The 26,877-nt window shown below is 42.7% G+C and overlaps 1 protein-coding gene across 1 annotated transcript in view; it reads right to left on the bottom strand.

Moving 5' to 3' along the window:
• Positions 1–22,244, bottom strand: part of ptprr (protein tyrosine phosphatase receptor type R) — a 52,808-nt gene extending 30,564 nt beyond the window's left edge. The window contains exons 1-2 of the mRNA XM_050037857.1: positions 21,843–22,244; positions 10,707–11,050 (exon numbers count right to left, since the gene is read on the bottom strand). Coding sequence (XP_049893814.1) covers positions 10,707–11,050; positions 21,843–21,924 — 426 coding nt within the window. The 5' untranslated portion in view covers positions 21,925–22,244. The remainder of the gene's footprint in view (positions 1–10,706; positions 11,051–21,842) is intronic.
• Between the last annotated feature and the right edge of the window lie 4,633 nt (positions 22,245–26,877).

Here is a 26,877-nt window from a genome sequence, read left to right as displayed (position 1 = left end):
GACCAATCAAGAGCAGCTTTTTCACACAAGGCATTTGATCTGGTCCTCTTGTAAATGCTGCCGTGAGAACACGAACCAACTCTAGGCAATTATACAACTTTGGAACAACATGAGTCCCTGATTCAGACCAAAGGAGACGACTCTAGGACTGACAGCACCGTTAGAGACTCGTGATGGACGGTTTGAAATAAAAAAAGACAAATCGATGCAGCAGTAAAGCATCTCAGCAAAAGCCCACATTTCCAATCATCAGGAGAAAAAACACCTACTAGACTTGAACATCAACAGGTTTTTGGATACACAAATATCACAACGCCGACCTGTTCAGGAGGTGGTTAAAGGAATGAGAGACGGAGGATGTGTTCACACTAACCAACGAGTCAGCCACTGGTAAGGAAACCTGTTCCACATTTTGACACGATGAACAACATGTCAGAGCATGTTAATCAGAATTTGCACAGCTGCACGTCAACAGGAGCATTAATAAAATATTTAAACAGCTCAGTAGGAAAATTGTCTTTTTGGGAATGAGGGCCAAAACCGGAATATTTTATGCGTGTGAACTCAGAGACTGACGTAGTGACACCTTCTCTCATCAACTGAAATTAAAAAATGAAAGCACAGTTCAGTGTCACTCAGTAGCTCTCAGTTCCACCATTAGTTTTTCATGCTCCAACAAATAACTTCAATCTAACACACACACACATTTGACTACAGTGTGTGTGACAACCAGCTTGCACGTGCTGTGAGAACCTGACAGGAGAGCAAAGGCCACACACACACACACACACACACACACACACACACACACACACACTGCAGTGTCTTGCAGGCATGTGGTGTGATGCAGAGATGGGAGGTGACTGGGTACCATCTGGGACTTACACAACCGCTCTGCCTCTCAGCTTCCACACAAACACATTTGATTCTGTTAGATTAGAAGGGAATATACAACGACTGATAACGAGTTATTACAGATCAGAAGATAGGATGTGTGCTTGGAGTACATTTTGTAAAAACAGAGAAATAATCCAGTTAGTGACACGGCTGCAACTGATAATGATTCAAGAGAAAATGAAATCAGCCTCTGCTGTCGGTGAATGTGATCTTATGTCTTCTTATGTCATCGTCAATAAGGTGAAAACTCAACAGTATTGGTGCATCCCTAATAAACATGAAATCAGGCTATCTGCTTATTATTTCCAGATTAATCAAATGATAATTTGGTCTAATAAAATGTAAGGTAATGGTTTTTAAAAAAGGTTGTACCAGTCTTCTGAAGCTCAAAATGTTTCGTCTTTAAACCACCTGTTTTTGTCTAACAGTCCAAAGAAATACAAGTTAGAGCTGCAACAATTGACCTATGGCTAAGCCCCGCCCTGGTTGGCTGGGCGACCAGGTGTATTTTTTACACTTTAAACCACATCTCAACCGAGAAAAGTGTCTCCTTTGGATAAAGTTGTGTGGTAACGTTAGACCACAACATCAACTCAACGTGAATAAGATTAACAATGATGTCTACATCTGTTCTAAGGTAAGTCAACATTGTGTTTGAGGCAACATATTGTCACTTTGCTGGAAAGAAATATAAAGTTATCTTTAACATCTCTAGCTAACGTTAGCTAAAGTTAGCCTAACGTTAGCTCCTAGCTGCGTTGTTCATCATGTCACCTTGTTTGCTGGGAGTTCATTAGCCTATTTTGTTCTAGTTTTGTACTTTGGTGATCGTACATCATTGTTAGCTGTTGTCCAAAGGGCTCTAGTTAAGCTAACGTTAACTTCTGGAGCTTAGCTTCATTAACTTATCTGTAATGGCAGAGATAACAAAGGTTGGCAAACGTTATGCTGAATGATTCAGTGTAAATACTGTAGCACCAAACTAACGGAGAGACACTCTTGGTAAAGATGGTAAAAAGGCCGTTATCCTTTTCTCATATTCTGAGCCAAAAACCTTAACTTCAGTGGCACTTTAACTTGTTGTCTTTGATGGTGACGGCAACCAGATGCGGTTCACAAGCGTACACTGTGACCTGTAAATTTTGGCTTGTAATTTAAGCTTTTCATCGACCTTCTCAACAATAAAATGATGAATATATCCCTCCAATGCGTAGTTTAGGGCCTTTTGGTTACTTCTCAATGACATCTGATCGTTATGTCCCCAAAAATCATCACTTGCCTCCTGTGAAATGCCGTGTACTGTGACACCTGCCATAGCGCCGGTCACTGAATGTTGATAGTTTGTCTGAGTGAGTGGAGGGGGGCGTGGCTTAGCCATAGGTCAATTAGTCGACTGAACTATTTCAATAACCAATCAATCATTTCAATCTTTCTGTAAGCCAATACTGTGGTTGCAGCGTCTTACAAGTGAGGATTTTATTTTATCATACTCACACACACATCATGTAGGTGAAACGCTGTCAGAGCGTCACTCATGAAAAGGAAGCACCTGCACAATTATGTCAAAAAAGTTAAATGTTTTAATCTACTTGGATCTTCATAAGGTCAGAACTGTAAGTCAGTGAGCAGGTGTTACCTTTAACTTTAATAAACCAAAAAATAAATATATAAAAAACAGACACAGATAAATGTTTAACATATATTAATTAAAGTGCTTTGAGATCTGATTCTGTCATTTAACTGCTTTTTCTTTCCCTCCTGGTGACGTGATGGTGTGGCAGCAGTCTGCAGGGACAGGTCATGTGACCACGCACACAGGAAGTCAATTAACACAGAGCAGCGTTACGTAATGCAGCTCTGAGCCTCACAGCGGTTTCTCATTGATAAAAGCAGAGGACAGTCGGCCACAAATGTCAAGTTACAGTGTGATTACAACTGACAGCTCCTGCTCGTCAGCTAATCCACAGTTTTAAAATACTCACAAAATAAATACCTTTGTTTACATTTTATTTCCTGTCCTGTGACTTTGTGCTGTACCAGCAAAATATGACAAATAATAAAGATCATTTTAGGAACAATTAATTAATTTTTGAGCCATGCCTCCTCAAAGTCCTGCTCGTTCAATCAATCTACCTTCTCTGGACACTGATGGATGGTTGCTACGGCGTTACTAAGCAGTTGCCACGTGGTTGCTGTGCTGTAGGTTACTATAAAAACCGAATCACAGTGACGTCATGCTAACGACAGTAATTTTTAACATTTAAAGACAACAACTAAACAACTTATCCGACATTCCTCCTGTGCTTATTTTACGTCCTGTGCTGCTTCACCATCATCTTTGATAAACCAAATCTACTGACATGGAAGCAGAGGAATGTACTGCAGACAGCAGCTGCAGCAAAACGTATTTTAGCCACCTAAAAATATCCATATTACTGTAAGTGTACGATATAACGAAGTAAAGCAGTGAAAATAAATATATAAATATAATGTACATTTAAACTGATATTTATTTTTTCGGAGGGTCTTTGTTTAGGCGGATAAAAACTTAAGTGCAACACACACCCGCCATATGCCGCACGTCAAAACCATAGACTGTATAAAATAAAACACCCACCTCCATTATATTCTATGAACAAACCCACACCGGCACCGGCTGTCGTGCCGCGCCGCTCTGCTTCAGCCCACTGCCCTATTTCCAGCATGGCCAGCGCTGCAAGAAAAACCTAAGTAACTGAGGCATTTTATGTACGTGACACGAGGATTTTCTACCCAGAAGTTACTGTAAATAAACAGTGATTCATCAATAATGTCACGTAAATGGTGTTAGTTGGTTTCTATGGTGAGTCTGGTGGTTGCTAGGGAGTCCTTTGGATTGGTGCGGTGTTATAAGTACAGTATCTTCTGCCATTGTTCCCAAGATGTTTTGCACTTGTGACCCGTGAAACAATGAGCCACATGTTTTGGTGTAATACAGGCATGTCCAAAGTCTGGCCCGCAGACCAATTTTAACTGGCCCTCAGCTTGACTTTCAAAATATACCATATGTGGCCCTTTACACAATAATGGTTAATCGAGCAAGATCACTTCACATTTTTACATTTCACCTCACAATGACAGGACCATCATACAGTTTGCAGACAGGTATCACGTATCAAATCAAATCATTAAAAGATAAAAATGGTTGCATTTGTCTCGCTTTTTTTTTAAACCCATTTGATGTGAGAATCAGTTTGCCCCCAGGTATTTTCACATTATTTTGTCTTTTGTTCTCGTCCTTTAATTCTCTTGAGATCCATCAGATTTATCTTGGGATGTCCTGGAGGGTCTCAGCCTGCAGTTTGGGCATCACTGGTCTATAGTCTATGGGAGGCCTTTGCACAGAGGTAGTTTAGTTTTATGCAACAAGCTTTAAAAGCACGTTGAGGAACTTTTACATGTAAATAATGTCTGTTACATTAAGGCCCTGCTGCAAAACAAGTTCACACAATGCTGATCAGGTCAGTTATTTTATAATAGATTCATTTAGTTTTTGTTGTCTTTTTCTGTTCTTTTTATTTCAAAATAAAAGGAAGGAAGGGCACATTGCAGCCATGGAGCAGCAGTCAGGAGTCTGGCAGAAGCTATGGCGAAAAATCCTGAGAAGCATCTAACAAAAGTTGTTGAGTGGATACTTCAGATAAAAAAAAAAGACGTCTTTAATTATTTGTTCTTTTGAAAGGCTCTTTACATAACTGGTCCGTCACTGTAGTGGTCCAGAAATGTCATCACATGACCAGGTAACCTGCAGATGAATACATATACATTATTTACTAAAGTACAAATTTAAATTTCACATTAATCTTTCATCGCACTCTCAGCGAGTGAGCGTTTTATTCATCAGGCGCTGTGCAGGGTGACCTATATCCCACTGCGAGGACCCCTGGACCCTGACGGCTGTGAAGATTGAACCAGAGAAACAGTCTGCAAACAGACAGACAGACAGACAGACAGACAGACAGGTAACCCGTCCAGCATTCACGTCTGTCTTTTGGTTTCCGCCGTAGGTTCCTCCAGATTGCCTCTCCCTCCCACAATGCATCTGTGGCGACGACACCTCTGACTGTGTTGGCAGAGGACTGTGTGAGTGTTGGCGGTGAGACCTCGGTTAAATTAATAATCAGAATATATTTCTGCTATAAATAAAAGTCTGAACACTGAATCAGATCACATTTACTAACAACACTTCATCCATACTGAGTCCATTATACTGAACTTAGTACACAAGTCATTAATATATAGTGTTAAATACTAATATTAAATGATGTGAGATGTGCACTAGGAGACATCAGAACACAGAGATAAAGTTTTACAAATAGAATTGCATGTAATATTTCTATACGCTGAGTTTACATCAGCTGGCATGTGCCGTTTTTTTGCCGATATCACGTGTCGGACAGATGAAAATATCAATGGGCAAAATGTCTGTTGGGAAATCTGCCAAGTAAATAAATAAACTCATTACTAGCATGTTGAATAGCCAAACACTGTGTGACCTTTAAGATCTGCTGCCAAGACAACTGATTCTATGCAGACCAGATCTATTGATCCAAAGCAGCTGCACGGAGTGTGTCCCTGCCCCTTCAGGGCATACGCCACACCCAGTGGTCACAGTCTTCCTCTAACTGTACGTTCACACCAACAGCAACCAGAGCTTCCAAAACGGCGGAAGTCATTCATTTTCAATGAGAGCCCGGCGACTTGGGCGACCTGGTCTCAGCCGCGCGTCTTGGACACCAAAGCAACCAGAGCAGCTCCGGAGGGGAGTTAAAACTCATGGTAATGAGCTCTGACGCGGTTCGGGGGCAACCAATCAGAATGCCGATGTGCTTCGATGAAGCGGGTCCCAGAGAATGAGCCAAGTGTGTAATGTTCGTAATAGAGGAGAGAACTGCAGGCTAATGTTGCGACGTAGCATGTAAGTCTTCCTTGCTTGGTTTGAATGGGATGACATACGTTTTCTGTTTTCACTGACCAAACATAACTTTGGACTGGACGACAGCAAGCAGCAACTACGCTGCTTTGAAGCCAGTAGTCGCTTTGCGGCTCCTTTAAATTGACAAGCACGATAGAACATTCAATGATTCACGTGATGAGCGACTAGAGCGACCAAAGCTGCCACAGATATTTTTGACAGTCGTGCTTCTTGGACATCCACAAGAGACTTTGCCTCTTTGGGAACGTCTGGTGTGAACGTACAGTAAGCGTTCTCAGTGTAGTGAGGTGACGGCATCACAGATCAAGCTCTCCAGTCAGACCCTCAACACACTGCGGGGCTCCTTGAAGAACACACCAGAGATACGTAAAGATAGAAAACGACTGTCCACCTCACTCAGTGTTAAAGTCCGTGGTACAGGCAGGCAGTCCAAACATGCATCCAAGGCACTCTGACTGTAAAGATTCTTTATTAAAACATGGAAAAACCAACGTGTTTCAACTAGACCAGAGACGCACTTTACTCCACCACAGAGAGCCAGACGGTGGATAGCGACCTTGGTGATTTATGATGACACTCTGCGGATCGAGTCCTTTTCGTCTTTTGCCTCTGCCTCAAAACCTGTGATTAGTCACTGTTCAACAGACAGCGTCTTCATTTAGCTTGTTTTCAAGTTAGTTAGTTTATTGCTCTTTAAACGTCAGCTGTTATATGGCTGTTTAAAACATATGTCCGGTAGCTGTTCTATATGGCTGGAATTCTGGAATATTAATGGCCAAATTGTCCGTCAAAAATTGAGATGGTTCGGGCATCTGATCAGACGCCTCCTCAGCACCTCCTGTTGGAGGTTTTCTCGGCACATCCAACAGGTAGGAGGCCCCGGGGCAGACCCAGAACACACTGGAAGGATTATATATCTCATCTGCCCTCAGAGCGCCTTGGGATCCCCCAGGAGGAGCTGGATATTATTACTAAGGAAAGGAACGTCTGGATTCCCTTTCTCAACCTGCTGCAAAGTGTCCTTATTAGTCTCAAGAGATGCTGTGTCTTAGGAATGTCAAGGCGCCACATATTTTGACTATTGATGTGCATGTGTTATGGGAACTATAAAGATAGCAGGGCTGGAGGACTTCTAGCCACTCACTCACTGACTGTTCTTGAAATAGTTGTTTTGCCACCACAACCCGACCCCCGAATAGACGGATAGAAATATGAGGCTGATCACAGGGTTTTTTCGAGACCAAGGTGGGAAAGGCCTGTGGCGGGGGGCATCTGGACAGCTGTACTTTTAGATACGCCCCCCCCCCCTCTATTAAATATGAAAGGAGGCCCCCACATGCTTGAGCTCTACACTGCTGACTTGTATCATCAGAACAGACATGTCCTGTGATTTTCAGCCTTCTCTGATTATATTTACCCTTTACAGCAGGCACATCCTGACAGCTGAGAATATTACTGTCAGGTATTGTCCCCCCTATATTAAATATGAAAGGAGGCTGAAAATCACAGGACATGTCTGTTCTGATGATACAAGTCAGCGGCCCTGAAATGTGTGTTTCTCTAGTGTAATTAGGTTCGTTTTGTCTACTCAAAATAGATTCAGTGTAGAAAGTTTCTGTTTTCCAGACAATGAGTTTTTAAGGAGATGTAGTTTGCCTTGACATGTTTCCACTGTCACATCAGTCTTCTTCAGAAGCGTCATCTGACGTGTGTCATGACGTGTCTTTATCAGCTGGTAGTAACCTGGAGGCGTGACCAGCCTGGCAAATCGGATTGCCAGGCTGGTCACGCCCCCCCACCACCCGTTGGAAACGTTGGATCAAGGAGGCCATAGAGATCAGGAGGCGGGCCAGGGACACCATCAACCGGGATGAGGGGGCTTTCATGCTGTCGCAAACCTGGGACTCTCTCCTCCAAAGAACACCGGGCGGCGGGGGGCGTGACCAGCCTGGCAAATCAGATTGCAGCCTGGCATACTACCAGCTGATAAAGACACGTCATGACGCACGTCAGATGACTCTTCTGAAGAAGACTTAAGTGACAGTCGAAATATGTCAAGGTAAACTACATCTCCTTAAAAACTCATTGTCTGGAAAAAAGAAACTTTCTACACTTAATGTGTGTTTCTCTTCTATAATACACATTCTACATCTCAGAGGCGACGTCTTTCCACATATGGGCTTCCTTCGCCTTTCAAACGGGGCAGAGCTCCGTGGGAAACAGTAGGAGAGACACAGCCCGAGGGGGAACCGGGATCTGACACAACACCGGAGGGAGAAGCAGGTCCGTGGAGCTGTGCGCCAGACGAAAGAATCAGCACTGAATGCGCGCCGCTATGGCATTGCTTTGGGTTGTGAGCACACATGACGCGCATCTACATTGAAAGTAATGGGTTTGTGCTCGCAAAAGACGCTACATCTGGACGCCCCCCATGCGGCCAAAATCACCCAGGCGACCCGCCATTGTCTTAGATAGGCAGGAAAAACCCTGTGATCATTTCTGGATATTAACCAAAAACAAGACTAACAGTCTGCAGTAGTGTTGAGAAGATAAATTAATCAATCAAGAAAATAGCTGCCAGAATTCTTGATAATAATAATTTTAAAAAGTCCCAGAGTATAATATGAAAATATGGGTAAAACTCAGCATTGAAATTGATTTAAGGAAAAAGTGGTCAACACCAAAAGGGATTTATGAGTCTCTTATTTTTTATTTTTTGCCACTCTTTTTCGTCCTTTTTTCAGCTGTGACCTGTCGAGTGTTGCAGTTTGGGACAAAATGTCCATCGACAAAAGATTCAAAGCTGCTGTCATGGTAATGTCTGCATGCTGCCATTTTGTTGTGGACCATTTTTCTGTGTATCATCTTTTCATTTTCACAGTACAGACTGTAAACACAGCTGTGGCTGAAACACACACACACACACACACACACACACACACACACAGTGTTCAGTATCTGGGACACAGTTTGTTTCTGGTCTTTTCCTCTCTGACAGTGAGAATCTTTGGTCATCTCACGATTCAATTTTTGATTTAAAATGATTCTTTGACTAAATTAAAAGAAACCAGCGCTCTGTGCGCCACACCCTCGACTCCTGTCCTCAATAGTTAACCATTAATCAGTCTGTCCCACAAATGCTCGATCAGACTGGAATCTTGGAGATTTTGAGGCCAGGTCGATGCCTTGAGCTCTTTGTCATGTTCCTCAGGACGTTCCTGAGCAGTTTTTGCGATGTGGCATGATGCACTGTCCTGCTGGGAGCGCTGTTGCCATCAGGTGAGATGGGTTCTTGGTCTGCAACAGTGTTTGGATGGATGAAGTGTGTCTACTAAATGTCTGGTGTCGTGACGCGCCATGATGAGGTACAAATTATTCATACTCCACAACATTACATTATTACAAAGATCAATTTTTGCCATTTGTGAACTGATTCAGAATCATAGAAGGATCCAGAACACCTGTCTGTCTCTCTGTCTCTCTCCATCTGTCTGACTTTGTCCCCGTCTCGCCGTCTGTCTCTCTCGTTATCAGCCAGCACATACCTGTCTGTGTCTCCGTCTCAATGTCACCCTGAAGGTCGCTGCTGTTTATCTAAGAGTTATGCAACCGCCCATTGTGTAGGTAAGTGGGTCTCTCACACGCACACACTCATGATTAGTGTTTCCATGGCAACAGAGAGTGCTGCATCTCTCCTCCGGCACCATGGCTACAGACGAGTCTGCAGCTCCTCATCCGTCATCCGCTCACTGTCTGTTTGCTCCGACCTCTGACCTCCTCACTGTCAGCCGCCTGTGACCTCACCGAGGGAGAGGGTGAACCTTCTTTTGTCAAACGCTCGCAGCAGCTTCCAGAGACGTCTCATCTGCAGCCGTCAGCCGCTCGTTGTCAAACGGAGGCTCTCAAGTTTAAAGTAGCACAGTAAACATCTGCAGCTGCTGATGGTGTTTAACTGCATCAGAGACACGTGTACACCTTCAGTTCACCCTCACTGACATCAGACTCTGTCTCCTTGATAATGACAACAATGGAGTCCGTCACACGCCAGCATATCGATGACACAAACTGAACTGATCATACACAAAGGGAAGTGGTCAGAGTACAGTAGTCAGGATGTGCAGAGGGCTGATGGTTTGCCTGTTTCTTAAGCAACGTATAACTGCGGTTTGGCAGCTTAACACCAATTCATTTGCATATTTTGGAATAGCAAAGGCATGACACGCCCTTCTCTCCCTATGACTGGGTAGTGCTCAGTGCCTTTGTTGGATTGGTTGGGGTAAGATTTGCAAATTCAGAGAGCAAATGTAATAAAATTTGTGCTTTTCTTGAGTGCTCCTGAAGAGAAATACAACAGTGGTGGATCCTGATATGTGTGCATGTGCTCTGACGTGCACCGGTGTATGTCGTCTTTAAGTACCTTTCAAAGACTGGTGAGGTATTTACATATTTATGCAGCAGCAAAGTAAATCTTGTATTTCTACAACCCTCCCTAATCCTTTTAAACACATCACACAGTGTGTCTGCCTGCCACAGATTTGTCACAACACTGCACCTCCAATACACATTTAAATGAAGGGATCATTCAATGGAAACAGACTTTATGCAGACCTGCAACCTTCCAAATCTGACCTCACAAAGACCAAAACTAATAATACATTCAGGCGTTCCACAACTCTGTATTAAATCACCAGAACACATGAAGTGTGTCCTCAAAATCTGAGCAAGAAAAGACATCTCCTGACTTCCTGACTGGAGATGGAATACAAACACATTTTGCAACCATGAAAAAAAAAGCCCTCCCACCTCTCACCCAATCAGGGAGCAGATTACTCACCACGGTAACCAGATGGCGTGCAGACACCACAGCGTGCTCCGGCTGCACCTCGTGATGTGGTCGTGCCAGAAGGTCGAGGGTTCGCTGGCCGCCAGGCTGATGACGAAACCGAGACTCCAGCAGGGCGGCGGGCATCACTTTGGCTAACCTGGCAGGGTGCTGGTGGTGGAGGTGGTGATGATGATGGTGGTGGTTGTGGTGGTGGAGGTGGTGGGGGTGGGTCTCTGGAAGGCTGTCCACATCAGGTTGTGAGTTCAGGTCGTGCTGGGGGTGAAGGGGTGGAGGGAGACGACTGGAGCGACGAGAAGGGAAGAGACGAAGCTCGTGATCACCGGAGGACGATTCTGAGGGGAGATAAAGATGGAGGACAAAAGTTTGAAAACTTGCAACTAGACAATCGATTGTTCGCATATGCCTCATTTTCACTGCATGGTTGAGCTCGATTCACTTTTGGTACCAAAAATTCTCAGCTAATCGCCATGGCAACACCACGTAAAACTGCTGTGACTTCATTTTGGACACAACACTCGCTGGATACTTTTACGCAACCAAACAGAGGAACGTCTGCACTTCGTTACATAATTTTGTGGCTGCCATTTTCTAAAATTTGGGTCAAAAATTGCAGTCACTATATACGGTAGCTTGGCTATTTCAAAATGGCGGGTTTGCAAAGGATGTCCCGTGTTGCGCCTGTAACGATTCTCTCTGACCACTGAGTGGTTGCCAGTGTTTTAACTCCACCTTCTGGTATCGGCTCAGCTCGATTGGAACCTCAATCAAGGTGACGGCAGAAAAAAGCACCAGGTACTATCCACAACTTTCGCCAGTGGAAAACCAAAAAAGAGCGAGTCGATTGAGTAGAGCCGTTATGCCTTCTAAAACGGCATGTGTACATCTTACAAAGAAAAAAGGTGGCATGACTATAAATAACTCAAAGAGACTTTTGAAACAGAAGGTTGCTAAATTCAGGAAGAATTAGACAGACGCAACTTCTCATTTTTAGTCCGCTACTGTCAGATTTGCTAACTGAAATATAAACTGTCACTGGCAAAATGCATCAACTGTACCTAGCTAGCTAATTACTGTTTGCTCCAAATGTTGGTTGAAACAAGTTCTCCTGCCCATTTATGTTCATGACTGAAAAAAGAGTGAAAGCTTTAAAATTTGGGTCTTAAAATTAAATTCATCCCAACTCTGAGATGCCAAGACTGAGGCCGAAGCTAACAGGTCCTCTGCAAAAAATTAACGTCATCGTTCACCTCGTAGGAGATTATTAGTCCAAGTGAGAGGACAGTTAGAGCTCGTCATTTATAGCATTATAATAGACTAATGTTGTGTCCATGCATCGCGTTACTTGTGCAAGTTTCAGCACTAGAATATTTTGTGTTGACTCGCTTCATATGTGCATAAAAAGGCTGAATCGATGAATGAACTTCCGCCAGTAAGTCCTCGGCGCCATAGCTCCCCGGAGGATCTCAATGCTGGTTGGCTATCAAGGAGCGAATTGGTCGCTGCAGTTCAGATTTTTCAGCTCTCACAAATAAGCGTATGATGCAAAACCGTGCTACTCGCTTTATTTGCTCACTCACATCGCGTCCATCACGCCACCCGATGTGAATTCACATCTAATCGCATCTTAACATTGACTTCACATGTAATTAACTTGCGCTAATTGTTTTATTCGCACCTGGTGTGAACACAACATACGGAAAAACTTGTACAAGCAACACAAATGTTAGATTTGTGTTTCATTGTTCACATTTTGAAGATGATTTAAGCATCATAAGTCAAGTATTAAAGTAAGCTCGAATGTGCTTAGCTTTACTTACAGTACATACTTGTTTGCATTTCCAAAAGAAAGACGTGCAGGATGAGAACTAACTGATGTGTGTGGCAAAGTAAAGCTCTTTCAGGATATGGGATGACATGCCATCATTCAGACGGCTCAAAATTTCGAAAGCCCATGGTCCAAAAAATGTCCTATTGGACAAAAAGCCTGGTATCCTGAAAAACAAACGTACATTGCTCTGAAGGGTTGTTCCTCCAAAAACAGACTACAAACTCTCCTAAACAGAAGCATATGTCGTAACACACGGCATGTGTTTTGTCTGTTGAGCCATATTTTCTCCATAATCGAAAATATTTCCACACTGCTGATTTATTCCTGAGTAAGTAACGTTATCACCATCACAGAATTTCAAAATAAAGGCGTAACCTAAAGATGACATATGGGTCGATGATCTCATTAGAGCTACGAGCCCGGCCAGGTGACGACAGGGACCTGTCACGGATCAGTCAGGGCTCTACCACGGACCAAACGGAAATTTGAAGTGGCTGCATCTGTATCGATCCAGATCAATGGATCTTTACACCCATAGTCCTGACCAGGTTAGGTCTGCAGCAAAAGTTACCTTGGCGATCTAGCCCGATTGCAAGAGAGAGAGCCATCTTTGTAGGACAGAAACCTCTGGCTTTAGACTCAACGTACCTCACTACAGAACTCTGAATGCTAACGTTAGCCTGAACACTGAAAGCATCCAGGACCAGTTCCCACACAGTGACTGTCGGTCCTGAGCAGGTTCTCTCTACAATATCCTGTAAACCTACAAAGTATTGCGCTCAGATAATGATATGCTAACTCTCAGCTAACTAAAAAACACCATTTGGTCCATTCCTTAAACATTTGCATGTGTTTTTTGTTTTTCAAAGGCACTAAAAAAAGACACCACCACACACTTTATATCTGAGGACTGGCTGGGGATTTATCTAACTGTCATTTATTGACTTTAAAGACTTGAGGAAGAGGAGGAAGATCCGCAGACAAGAGCGGTTTGACTCTTAATTATGGCACAGATCTACCTCAGGATATAAACAATCACCTCCCTCTTCCTCTTCCTCTTCCTCCTCTAATCTTTTAAAAATCTATTCCTCCAACGCAGCACACTGAGCAGCACTCGCAGAGAGACGGCAGAATAAGAGATGAGAGCAGGAGATCCCATCTGTCTCTCTCTGCGCTGTCACAGCATCTTTGGTCAGGATGGAGGCTTTCATCAGGCTGCAGGCAGGCTCAGAGGAAACCCCTGCACACCGACTGAACTCACCCAGCCGTGATGAATATGAACACTGCATAATTCATCCCCAGTCTTTATTTATCCTCCGAGATAAAAAATATCTACTGAGTGAAGCCCTTTTTAACTCCGGTAACATCCGGCCTCTCGTTCACAGCTACAGACGTTCAAACTGAAGATGGATCTGTCTATTTAAAGACAACGCAGACAGGAACCTCAGCTGGACCTGAGCCCTGCGCGCCTGATCTCCACTGTTTGCTGACCGCAAAGATTAAATGGACAAAAAGCCAATCTCCCCCTGTCAGCAATCAATAACAACATCTTTATCTTTGTGATTTAGCAAAAACTAAAGTCAGACTTTTCCTTGAATAGTCAGTTTCTCTGTCTGATGGCTGCACTCCATTTAGTTAATTTAACATGTACAGTGTTAGCCAAGAGGCTCATCTGGACAGATGCTGCATTGACTTAGTGTCAGAAATGGGCCAATATTTTATTCAGACAATGCTTCTGTCGGCATTTTTATCAGATCAGGGGCCAGTGGAGGAAGAAGACTCAAAAGTACAACATTTACCTCTGAGATGTAGTTGAGAGGTATAAAGTTGTATAAAATGGAAATATTCAAAGTACAATTACTTCCATTTTTTTTCTTTGAGGTTTTCATGTCACTCAGTAGCGTCCCAGTAGTATTCCTAATATATTCACATTGAAACATTTTAATTTTGGTCTGATAACATTTGTTTTAGCATCAAAATGTTATTTTCCTAAGCCCTTCTACGGCGTTTTCCCATGTGACCCAACGTAGCTGATGCCATATAAACCCTCTAGGCCACCGTAATGTGCGGCCCGCTCTCATCGAAAAAAACAACCACATAGGTCGACCATGCAAGCAGCTTATTACGACCAGTGTTGTGCTAATTACTGAAAAATAGTAGTTACCGTTACTAGTTACTTAATTAAACAGTAACTCAGTTACTTAAACCAAAAAGTACTGCATTACCGAGAAATGTAACTTTTTAGTTACACCCTACACTTTTCTTTTATGCAGTGTAGTTTTTCTAAGCCACAAACAAGACGTTGCTAAGAAGGATCATGTTTTGGGAAACTCAGCCCTGCAGCCCAAAACATTTCCTAACTGTACTGGCTCGTAGCTACATCGCCTAAGAGACAGCAGATGGAGTTTAACCAAGGGACTGTTAGACTACAACTTGACAAAACAATTGAACGGTACAGGAAACATGCAACTGTCTTCTACAGTGGAGTCACTCGCTGTCAGGCAGCTAAACGTTTTACAACTACGGTACTTGGATACAAATATGGAAAATGAGCTAAAGAGAACATTTGAAGAGCATTTGAAGAGCTACATGATGTCTGTCCACAACAAAAGCTTCCTCAGGATAACACCGGATATCACGTCACTGGATATAACATTACTGGGACTAAAGATCTACAGAAGCGCTACAGCTTAATGTAACGTTACAGCACTGTGGTGAGGCCAGCAGGTCGACAGTGACTTCAGAGACATGTTTCATTAAGATGCTCTGGTAAGAATTGTTCATCTATCTCTATCTGACTTGACTATCTTTTATTGTTCAGGGCTAAAATGTTTTAGTGAAAGGAACTTCAGTTTGTGAAGGAATGCTGCATGCTGCGCGCCGTTTTAAAACCTGGCAAAAAATAACGGAGTAACGCAGCGTTTGGTAACGGTAACTGAGTTACTGAATTTAAAAACTAACGCGTTAGAGTATTAGTTACTGCCAAAACTAACGGCGTTACTAATAATGCATTACTGCCCAACACTGATTACAACCCATGCTTGTGTTTAATATAAGGCAGTGCCCTCAAGTGGCCGTAGTAATTATAACAGGAGCAAAGGATGCGGTGACGTGACATAGCTTAAAAAGTGTCATAATCCACGTAATGTTGTACAAACATTGCGGAAGCCCCGACAGCAGCAATCGCCAACAGGCAGGACATGGACGACATCTGGCCCACCAAAGCTTTAGAATAATAACTAACACAGAAAATATGAGAAGGGAAAAAATGCATTACAGTATTTCGGATATCTAGCATTTTTTTCATGATATATTGAAGCAACCCAAAGCAACTGGGATTGAAAAAAAACATTGTGTTTGTTTTACCAACCCCAAATATGTATGTTTGATCGGCGGGTACTAAAGAACACAGGACTTTCACCCAGCAGACAAGTGTTCATGTGTTCGCAACATATACCATGCTACGTTAGTGACAAAAATATTTATTTAATGCAAAAGCATGATGTTACGTCATGTTTGTAGTCGACCAATGAAGATGAGTTTACATATCACCTTGGGTTCGTCCTTCACCTTCTCAAAATGATCCCACACTTTGGATTTCCTGCCCGACATGTTATTAACTAGCCTGTGGAATAACCGCAGGTACCAGCCCTGGAGATTAACATGACAAGGACACTTCCTGTGTCTGTCCTTTCAAAGTAAAGTCCCACATGCTCCAGTCATATAGGTTTGGATTTATTTTGACAAGGCGCAGAAACCAAAAGTTACACAATTACACAAACAAACTAACCGATATCAGCAGTGCAACACCAACAGCTCCTGTGTTCTGCGAGGGAAAATTACTGGTTTTGTCAAAGGAGTCTGGTGGCTTTGAAGATTGTGATGTAACAGCCTCGGAAAGGGCGGTCTGACTGCAAGGTAAACCAGCGAATATATTACACTGAATATGGATAAATACCTCAAACAACCCAACTTAAAAAAAAATCCAAACTAACCATTTCAGTTATTATTATTTTAGCACTCTGACCTACATCACAACCCTTGAAGAATATTACCTGAATAAATCTACTTAGTTACATTTCACCACTGTGAGCAGTACAGTGAGGCAGAACAGGCATCTCTTTCTTGTTTCTCTCAATAAATGTCTTCTCCCACCATGGCAGGGAAAGAAATTTGTTTCTCAGAGCTGACACTGGAGGTTTCTCTTCCAGCTTCAGTTTGACCTGCACACAGTCTGAGCTGTCAGACCGCTCGTCCGGGCGTCTGTTAGACTCGGCTGTCTGTTCTGCCAGAAAATACACTGAAAGAAAAATATCTGACAGTGTCCTCTGACTTCTGTCTTCCAGACTGTCTGCCTGCCAAGAACACGACGATTTCTCTTGGCTGCATCTGCGTCAAAAAATCTGTTGTGTGACTCAACAGATGCAGACAGAAATCACAAACTGTGACCCTGTGTTTGTTTACAGGTAGAATGTGAGATATAAAGACGTCTGACTGTTTTATGGGAACTTCCTGTTTCTGAAAAGAGTTAAGAAGCTGCATCAGTGCAGACTGAGTCATAATAAATCACAGTATGCACTGTATTCTGCTGAATTAAGAACAACCTGAAGCAGCAGTTTCAGGAGGTTTCACTGACTGAATTGGTTCTTTGAGACGTCTCAGGAGCTGACACAGCTTCTCTCTCCACGGCCTCTTTTCTCCCTAACGACAGCGTCCTGGTTGCTATGCATGATGCCGAGCTGAGCCGCGCTCTGATTGGTCAGAGTCGGCCCTTGCCTCACCTCAGTGGGAGCCGTCAGCCAATCAGAGGTTGAGTTAGAGAGGGCTGACCCGGTAAGTCTGTGGGGAGACACGCTCCACAACACACACACTGGAAGATGACTGCATCTGATGTTGAGCATCTCTAATAAACCATGTGTCTGACTCACAGTCTCTGTGTTTGAAAACATAACGCTGTCATAAAATACTCAAAACTTAACTTTGTGTCTTTAATGAAATCATCATTTATTCATTATTACAGAAATTAGCTTCTGTTTTCCTTAAAATAAACAACTGTCTGCTGCTGTGTGTTTAAATCAGTCATTTCTAAAACCAAAGCAGAACAACGTGTCTACATATTTAGGATAACTGATTGATAAACATCTCAATACTAATTATTAGGCTACTCAAACACAGAATAATATGAACATATTTCTAATATATACATTGAAAACAAGGACATATTTGTAGGGATGCACTGATCCAATCTGAAGCGTTGAAATCCACATTATAAACTGATCTTGGTCGATGTCATTATAGAATTTAATGCTTTCTCTCTTAATCTTTGGCCTCATGTTAATCACATAAAAACAGCTCCCGTCAGTTTGACACAGCGTCATATACAGAGTTTAAACCTGGGAAAAAGAGCGGACTGTTGTCAGACAGGTACTCTGCATCAGGAGATATCATGAGCTGAGGTATTTAAAATCAGCATCAGGAGAGAAAGAAGCAGTTTGGGGTGTTAAAATAAATGTGGACCTTTGCTGCTCTCACAAAAACTGAGATAAAGTAGATGTGTAGGGATGTTGGTTTACAAGTTACACATGTCAGTCTATAGGTTCATTATGCTACTTTTCAGTTTACTGCACTACTCTCCACCTGGGTCAGGTGTGCGCTAGCTGTTGGCGCCAATCATTCGTCAATTACTGCTAGTAACGCTGTTCCGACCCCACAGTGTTGCTATAAAAACATCATGCCCAACCACACTTTATGTGCCGGAATGTTGGTGGTAAAATTAACCGAAACAAACATCCCTAATTTTGAGCCTTGAGTTGTGTCATTGACAAACAGGAATGGAGGAACGAGTCTTTAACGCTTTGAGAAATTCCTTCAAAATGTTTGACGCATTATTGTGTCGTTGTTTGGTGTTGTATGAATGTTATTAGTGTTTCAAAAGCCCTTTTTAAACAGGAGTTGTGCAAATTTGCAGGAAAGTCCAATCAGTCTTTTTTCAGCATTGGCAGTATAAAAACAAAATCGGAGAGTGCAGCAAAATGCCGCCTACCTACTTTTGTTTATACAGAATGTGTCTTTTTCGGGGCAATGGGGGGCGTGAGCAAGTAACAAAATGTGTAGCTCAGCGTGTGACGTAAACAGTGACGTGGGAGGGAAGCCGCGGCTGGTCANTTGCAGAAGGTCGCCTCGGTCTGTTTAAACTAAAAGGGTTCCGCCAATATGTCTACCCTACGAGGCGGAAAATTGGGCACCTCGGATCAACTCGCCAATCCACCTCTGTGTGTCTAAACGCTCGCAGCTTGCCGGCAAAACGGCCCAACATTCACGGAAAATCTGGCAGTGTAACTGGGCGTTCACACAGAACGCGAATTCGCAAATTCGCGCGTCGAGATTACATACAAAGTCAATGCAAAGACGCGATTAGACGCGAATTTGCACCGGGCGGCGCGATTGACGCATCTAGCGCGACGCAATAGACATGTAGGTGCGGCGTGATAGCCGCGAAATTCGCATCCATTGCCTCTACGCTCGAGTTGAAAATATTGAACTTTTGAGGCGAATTTGCATGACGCTGTGTCGCGAAAGCCAATCAGCATTGAGATTCTCTCATGACGCCAGTGACGTCTTAACGCCCTGACGTCCAGTTGTTGATGCCAAGATGGAGGAGAAACTCATCGTTGCAGTGTGCGGCTACCCGGAGCTGTATGATTCAACGTGTCTACTCTACAGAGACCGCAACAAAAAGGAGCAGGCTTGGGTGAAAGTCGCCGAGGAGACTGGTCTACCTGGTAAGTTCTATATGTGTCTGTGTTTGTGTTGTTATCTAGTGAAAATGGGCGGGCTCGCTACTCGCGCGATAACGCGAATTAACAAAATGGTCCAGCGTCCAAACTCGCGCGTTACTCGCGAGTAATTCGCTTCACTCGCGCTCTGTGTGATCGCACAGTAGAAGGGGCTCAAGAGTGCTACACAAAAAATAAACCGATGGAGAAAATGTTCCAAGAACTGACAGAACTCTGGATGAATCACAGACTGAAGTGTGAGCGTAACATCACCTGTGGAATTTGGGGTTTATTGCTCGCCACAATAGGAAGCAAGAACATGTGATTCAAGTATTGGCGTCACCACTAATGAGTGCAGCACCCTGGTTCCCTCGTCAAAAAGCCTGTAAGAGTTTTCCATTAGATTTTGGATTATTGCAGAATATAAGCTCTGAGGCAAACAAACATTTCTGATACTTAGACGTTCTGTTCAGCGAGATAATCATCCCAAATAAACACCCCTCTTGTGATTTCTGAAGCGTAAATGCAATCAGCAGCAATAAAAAGCTAACGTTAGGCTATAAATGAACGACTCCACAGTCACATGACTTAATGTCGCCAACACAACGAGTTTCAAAGCCGTGTCTGGTGTGATGACGTTCTGTAGTCTCACTGAGCTACTTGCTAGCAACTGTCTTTTCCAAGACACACAGAAGTAGGGCTGTACCAGAAGAATTATGTCAGTCGAATCAGATTCAGCTGTTCAATAGGTTCAAGGTTTTTTCCATATCAAGGACGCATGATATTGGATTTTTTGCTGATATCCACGCCGATATAAAACAACTTACTGAGCCGATATCCAATATATCCATTCATTTTAAAGCTAATACCGTCTGATACGGCTGACGTGTGAATATTATCATGCACCAAGTACAAACATTTAAAGTTTGAACGGGGCTCAGCGGGACGTTCACTGTGACAGCTGCATTCACATAATATGGTAAACAAGCTAACGGTGCTAACAACGGATCGGAAAAGTGCAACAACATTTTTGCCAACAACAGATATCAAACAAAACCCAGTGTCTGTGTGGTGTTAAGTATCTGTGAGCTGTAAATTCACCACTTCCATGTAGAAGTAAGAAGATAATGTTATCTCACAACCAGATGGAAAGTTTCTCTCTAACTGTGCTGCTGCATCTCGTCTGCAGCTGGCTGAACCAAAGGGTAGAGTGAAAGTCAAGAGCGCTCATTCTGCAGCAAAATCTGGGGACCAAAACGTCCCCACAAGTTCACTGCACAGCACAATGCCCGGCAAAATGAGGCAATCTCAGTTGACCGAGGGGTCTGCAACTAACGATTCCAATCTCCAACTTTCAAGAGGCAGCCCTACATGGAAGCTTCAAAATTCACAAGTGGGATATTTACTGACATATTTTATGTTGTAGAACAAGACATGAAAGTCTCTTCAGCTTGTGTTAAACAGACCTTATTTCAGGCATCTAACCGAAGACCCATTTAAAAAGCCCACTGACTTCAAGCAGAGGGAGCTGAAGCGCGAAAATGCTAACCCATTCCCAGGTACATCACTGCATATCACTGATTCAGTATCAAATAAATCCAACACAAATTGATACTCAAATTTATTGATTCTGCATTTTGAAGAGTAGATAGTGACGGGGGGGGTTTTTTGCATTCGCATTAATGCAGCCAGCATCTAATGGTAATTACAGGACCTGCATCAGGGAGCCAATTAGGCTCTCGGCTCTGTGAGACCTCAGTCTTGTGGTTCACGCTGACCTGAATTCAGTTTTTGATGTTCACACAGAAAACCCGTCATTAAACAGACGTGTATTTGCATTTTGTGCTACGAGATCAAATAATCCCCACAGATATTGAGGAAGGAGTGAATGTGAAAGTCCCGGGGTTATGGTTAGATTAAAATATGCTTCTGTTAATTAAACACTGGCCTTAAAACCTCAGAGGTTCAGATCTACTGTTCTTCTCTGACATTTCAAGCTGAATCCGTTTGTGGGTTTTAGACTGTTTGACCTCTGAGGACAGAATCTGGCACCTCTCCACATACTGTATGATCACTGTATATAACAATAATGTTCATGAAGATTAAGGTTCCCTTGAGAGAGCTCTTATTCCCCCTTAACTACCACATGACTACACCATAATGTGATTATAATCCTATCAAATTCTTGTGAAGGTTTGAGCTTCTGTTCTCATGATTTAATGTACAACATCCTGCATTAATCTGCAGATATAGTCCTGCAGCACTCATTATTTAAGGGTTAACCTGGTAACAGACCTGTCATTTCTATGGACACATTCCAATGGCAGGTTAAAGAGGTCATTTTGCTCCTTTTACCTGTGCAAGCAAATATTTAAGGATCTGTTAGAAGCATTTTGGTTCACTTCAACAAGGTGACTGACAGAAAGGAGCACGTAATTAACAAAGAACAGGCTAATGCACCGATGTGAGCTCTAGCATTTGTGCTTGGAGGCAACACAGCTACAGACAACAGACGCTTACCTGTGACCAGCAGCTGTGTCCACAGCAGACACAAGAAAAGGAACACGGAGAGGAGTCCTCCTGTCCCTCGTCTGCGGCTCATCCTTCCTCCTTTTCTGCAGCTCACACTGAAATAAATCGGCTCCTGCAGCTTCTCTCACTGCTGCAATTACGCATCAAGGAAAAGTGTGTGTTTCCGTGCATCTATCTGCGGGTCCGCAGCGTGCAGCATGAGGGAGGAGGAGACGCTGTCAGAGCTCCAGAGATCCGCTCCACAACACCGGCCCCCTGCGACGATGCTTCCCCGCCCTGCGGTGTCCTACAGCGGCCTGGCTACAGCAGGAGCAGCCGCTGTGCAGCTGCGGCAGCACCGGGAGAGGCAGAGGTTTCCATCTGGCTCAGGGACGACAGAGAGGGGTGTGTGTGCAGAGATGGAGCTCAGGTGGAGGCTGGAGATGATGAAGCGAGAGAGGGAGGAAGGGGAGGAGAAAAGGCGTGGTGGAGAGGAGAGGAGAGGAGGAAGAGGAGTAATTCATAAAAAACCTTCCTCTTTAATGGCTTTTGAAATTAATGTTGCCTTTACTGCACCTATATGAGAATTTATAAGACGTGGAAGATTGTACAAATTAATGGAGTCTAAATTAACTAACTTTTAATTTATGACAATTTATATGTATTTATTATATTGCCTATTTTTATTATTTACAATGCATGCACTGTCATTTATTTTCTTATTTTGTTATTATTGTATTTTAGATATTATATTGTATTTTATTTATTTTTGTTTGTCTTTCTGAATTTATTTTTTCTGCTTAGACGTTGGGATTTTAATAGTGTTCAGTCTGCCTTGTTTGTAATTGTGTCAAGGGAAATAAAAAATCGTAAAACTTGAAGTAAATTTATATAGGCTACACATTAATTTAAATTAGACTTTTGGTGATTTATTTTAGTCACAACAATTATGGTGGTTGAATGCTCAGTTCCTTGTTATTTTTTTATTTTTATTTAATATAATTATTAGTTTATTTTTCATGTTTTGTAGTCATGTTAGCAACACTGCAACGTATTTTATTCTGTCTTCAATATTTTAATCCAGAGGTTAAATACATCTAGAGCTACTGATCGATTGCCATAAAATTATATTGACCCCCTAAAATATTTACGAAGCTTGCACCACCACCACCAGGCCAGAATACTTCAAACAGTAGCTAACATTTTTTTCCTGGTTAGCCTCTGTGAGGTTATGCTAACTTAGCTACCATGCTAAAGCTAATTAGCATGCTAAAGCTGCGTTTCTGCTAACGTCATGTCACTTTGCAGGCGAATTGCAGCCCAGTGGGATAACATATTCGCCTCGTCCTCATGTGTAAAATATTAGCAACTATGTATTGTCAATAAATTTGGAAATTATAATATTAATGATTGTATAAATGATGAGCCTCTGCTAGCTACACTTGGCAGTTAGCATGCTAGCTTGTGTTCCACTTAGCATGCTAACGTGTTAGCAATGTGGAAAATCATTCACACCATCAACTAAGTTGGTTTTAGTTATGAGTTGAAGATAAAAGGGACACTAACTGTTAGCACCAAACGTTTCTTTGACATAAAACTGCACTTTACTTTAAATTTCCATTTTCAACCCAGCACTATTCAAATAAAGTCATTGAAATGAGCTCCATCTTTATCAGCTGCAACATTAAAGTGATAAACACATTAATATATCAATAATTACAATCCAATATTAGAATATCTTGTTCTCAAATGGGCCATTCATGCTGAGTACGTTTACTTTTGGTACTTAAAGTATATTTCAATGCTAATATTTGTGTACTTTTTACTTGTAACAGTGTATTTTAACACTATTTAACTGCAAATATTACTGAAGTACTAGATCTGATTATAGCCCACAGCATTAGTTATCTCATCATCATTTTTATATTTTGAACAGATTTAAATAGAGTAAATAAAAGTTATTATTATGATTATTTCTGTTTTTATTTACTTTACATTTGAGCAGCAGGAAGCTGTTCTCTCTGTGATTTCTGTTGCAGCTGGTTTCTTGCTGCATGTCCAGCTTTATTTGATTTATCTGCTCCATCTGATCTTCAGAAATTTAATTTATCCTCCGTATTGCCAGACTTTAATATCGTTTATCATCATATGTATTGATATACTGTCAAACTTCAGTGCAACTCAAGTTTAAGAGCCACTGCAGAAACCTGGACATGGTGTTTATGTGTCAGATTATTCAAAATTATATGGGTTTATCCAGGTTTCTGGATGTTTGCATCTGCAAATACATAACTGGGGTACAACAAAGAACCTAGTCATAACTGTGACTCTAATGTGCATACAGCTCTTCCACTTATTTTTACGCTCACTCATATATTCTCTTGATGCTTGCAGTGCCTTTATTGCTATGCACCAAATCAAGACCATTTCCTTGTATGTGCAAACGTACTAGGTAATAACAATATCTCTGATTCTGATCCAGCACAGTGGCTCTCAAACTTGGGGTCAGGACTCTATGAACTGAGGCAGACACTTATAGTCCATGTAAACATTGTCAGGGTTTATTTTTCAGTGTATTTAATTAGTTTCTGGAGAATCACGTGTGTCCTTAAGGAGCCTCCTACACCTCCCATCTCTTACAGGAAGCCTTGCCCCTCGTCTGACTCCTCGTTTCACTTTCACTGCCTGCTCCGAACATCAGTCAGCTCAGCATCCCTGTGCAGCTGATGTTTCTCTGCTGCAACCAGCAGCATCATGACTCAGGTCAACCCCTGTCTGAGGCTGCTCTTCATCAGCTTCAACGTCTTCTTCATGGTGAGTAACTGGACTTTAAAGCAGAAATACAGGCTCAGTTTTACCCTGAAGGTTTTTGAGCAGATACAAAGTGCGTAGAGAGAAACAGTGATGGTGACAGAGGAGCTACTGCAGCTGTAACAGAATCTGAGTGACCTCTGCTGGTGAAAAACATGAGGTGCATTCATGAGTCAGGATCTGAACAGAAATATAAAAACATTTCTGCATCACATCTGATTGTTGTTGACTGTTTAATTGACATGTTTGTTTATAATTGTGTCTGATTTACAGTCAGTTTGATGGATGGATAATGTCACAGATGACCTCAGTGTGGCTGCAGTCTGACTGTGACGAGCCCCGAGCTCCACTGTAAACCGAAACTTAACAGCTGCTCTACTAATATTATTACTTACTAATACTATCATGGATGACTTTAAACAGCAGGAACAAAAATGATCCATTAATCTGCCGACTGTGACAGTGGACTACGGTGGGAAAAAATATCCACTACAACTTCCAACACTTTAATGTGATGTCCTCAACTTAAAGTCCAAATCCCAAAGATGTTCAAATTTCCTGAATTCTTGTGTTGTGTTCTGGTGTTGCTCTTAAAGTGTGTAATGAGATTAAATATCTCAGCCATTATATTGTGAATGATTTATCTGATGATAGAGATAACCACAGGCAGTGCTGCAAGTTGTATGAACAAGCTAATAAGCTGCTCGTAAATTCAGTAGTGTAAAGTAAAGGTAAAGTTCCAGTGATTGTCACACACCTGAGTGTGTGAAATTTGTATTCCGCATTTGACCCATCCCCTGAGGGAGCGGTGAGCAGCAGCGCCACGCTCAGGTATCATGTGGTGATCTAACCCCCCAATTCCAACCCCTGATGCTGAGTGCCAAGCAAGGAGGCAATGGGTCCCCATTTTTATAGTCTTTGGTATGACCCGGCCGGGGATCGAACCCACGACCTCCCAGTCTCAGGGCGGACACCACTAGGCCACTGAGCTGGTAAAGTGTTCAGCTAATGTGAAGAGAGCTCTTTATAGAGCATTTTGCACCGTGCTGTATACTGCCCACTTGTGGCGCTCCTATAGGAAGAGCAACATGCAGAGACTTTAGCCCTACCCCTAGCCCTTGGCCCTCCAAACAGAGTGTCAAGGGCTAGAAATACCCCCCTAAGAATTGAGACACCACTTCAAGCCCGCACACAGAAAATGTCTATAAGCTTGTCAGGGATGTGTAAATGTTTTTTTGTTGTTTTTTTGCACCAGAGTGACGCGACACTACACCTTAAATTTCGCGAATTACATGGTAAGTGGCCGCGAGTTATGCTGTAAGACTGGAGAAAGTGGGTGGGAAATGACCAGGAGTTACACTGGAAGTCCGGGCAAAGTAGAACGTAAGTGAATGGGAGGTACGCTCTAAGAAGCAGCCTAGTTATACTGTAACGGGGGTGATCACACAGAAATGAGACGCTAGAGACGTGGACGCTTCAAAGACGCTTAAAACGCTGGAAGCGCTTATTCAATGCGCGCTAGCTACTGGTGTCTGACGCTCAAAAAAGTTGAAAATATTTTAACTTTTCAGTGTCTACGCGCGTCTAAAAAGAAGTGTCGACAAAAACATGCGTCTAAAAAGACGCTGGAAAAACGCCCGTCTAAAAACACGCTTGAACGCTGGCCAGACACACCGTGTCATAGGAAAACAATGGTTTTACTGGGGTCAGCCCTATGTTCCCACAGCCCAATGGTTCCGCAGCCATGTTCCCACATTTCCCAAGATTTTTCTTAAAATTAGGCCCTATGTTCCCACATTTCTAGGACATTTTCAAAATTAGGTCTTGTGTTCCTACATTTCCCTTCAATTTAAGCCCTATCCTCCCACAAGAGTTAGGGTTAGGGGGATAATAGGTTGGGTGTAACTGGCTACCAAATTGGGAGAAAGGGGGATAAAATCTGATACAAATTTATGAAAAGGGAAATGTGGGAACACAGGGCTGTGGGAACATAGAGCTGTGGAAACATAGAGCTGTGGGAACATAGAGCTGTGGAAACATAGGGTTGTGGGAACACAGGGCTGTGGGAACATAGGGCTGTGGAATATAGAGCTGTGGGAACATAGGGCTGTGGGAACACAGGGCTGTGGGAACATAGGGCTGTGGGAACACAGGGCTGTGGGAACACAGGGCTGTGGGAACATAGAGCTGTGGGAACATAGGGTTGTGGGAACATAGAGCTGTGGGAACATAG

Source organism: Epinephelus moara, chromosome 24, assembly GCF_006386435.1.
Source record: "Epinephelus moara isolate mb chromosome 24, YSFRI_EMoa_1.0, whole genome shotgun sequence".
Lineage (NCBI taxonomy): Eukaryota > Metazoa > Chordata > Actinopteri > Perciformes > Serranidae > Epinephelus > Epinephelus moara.
Note: the sequence above shows the minus strand (reverse complement) of the source record. Positions and strands in the feature narration are given on the sequence as shown.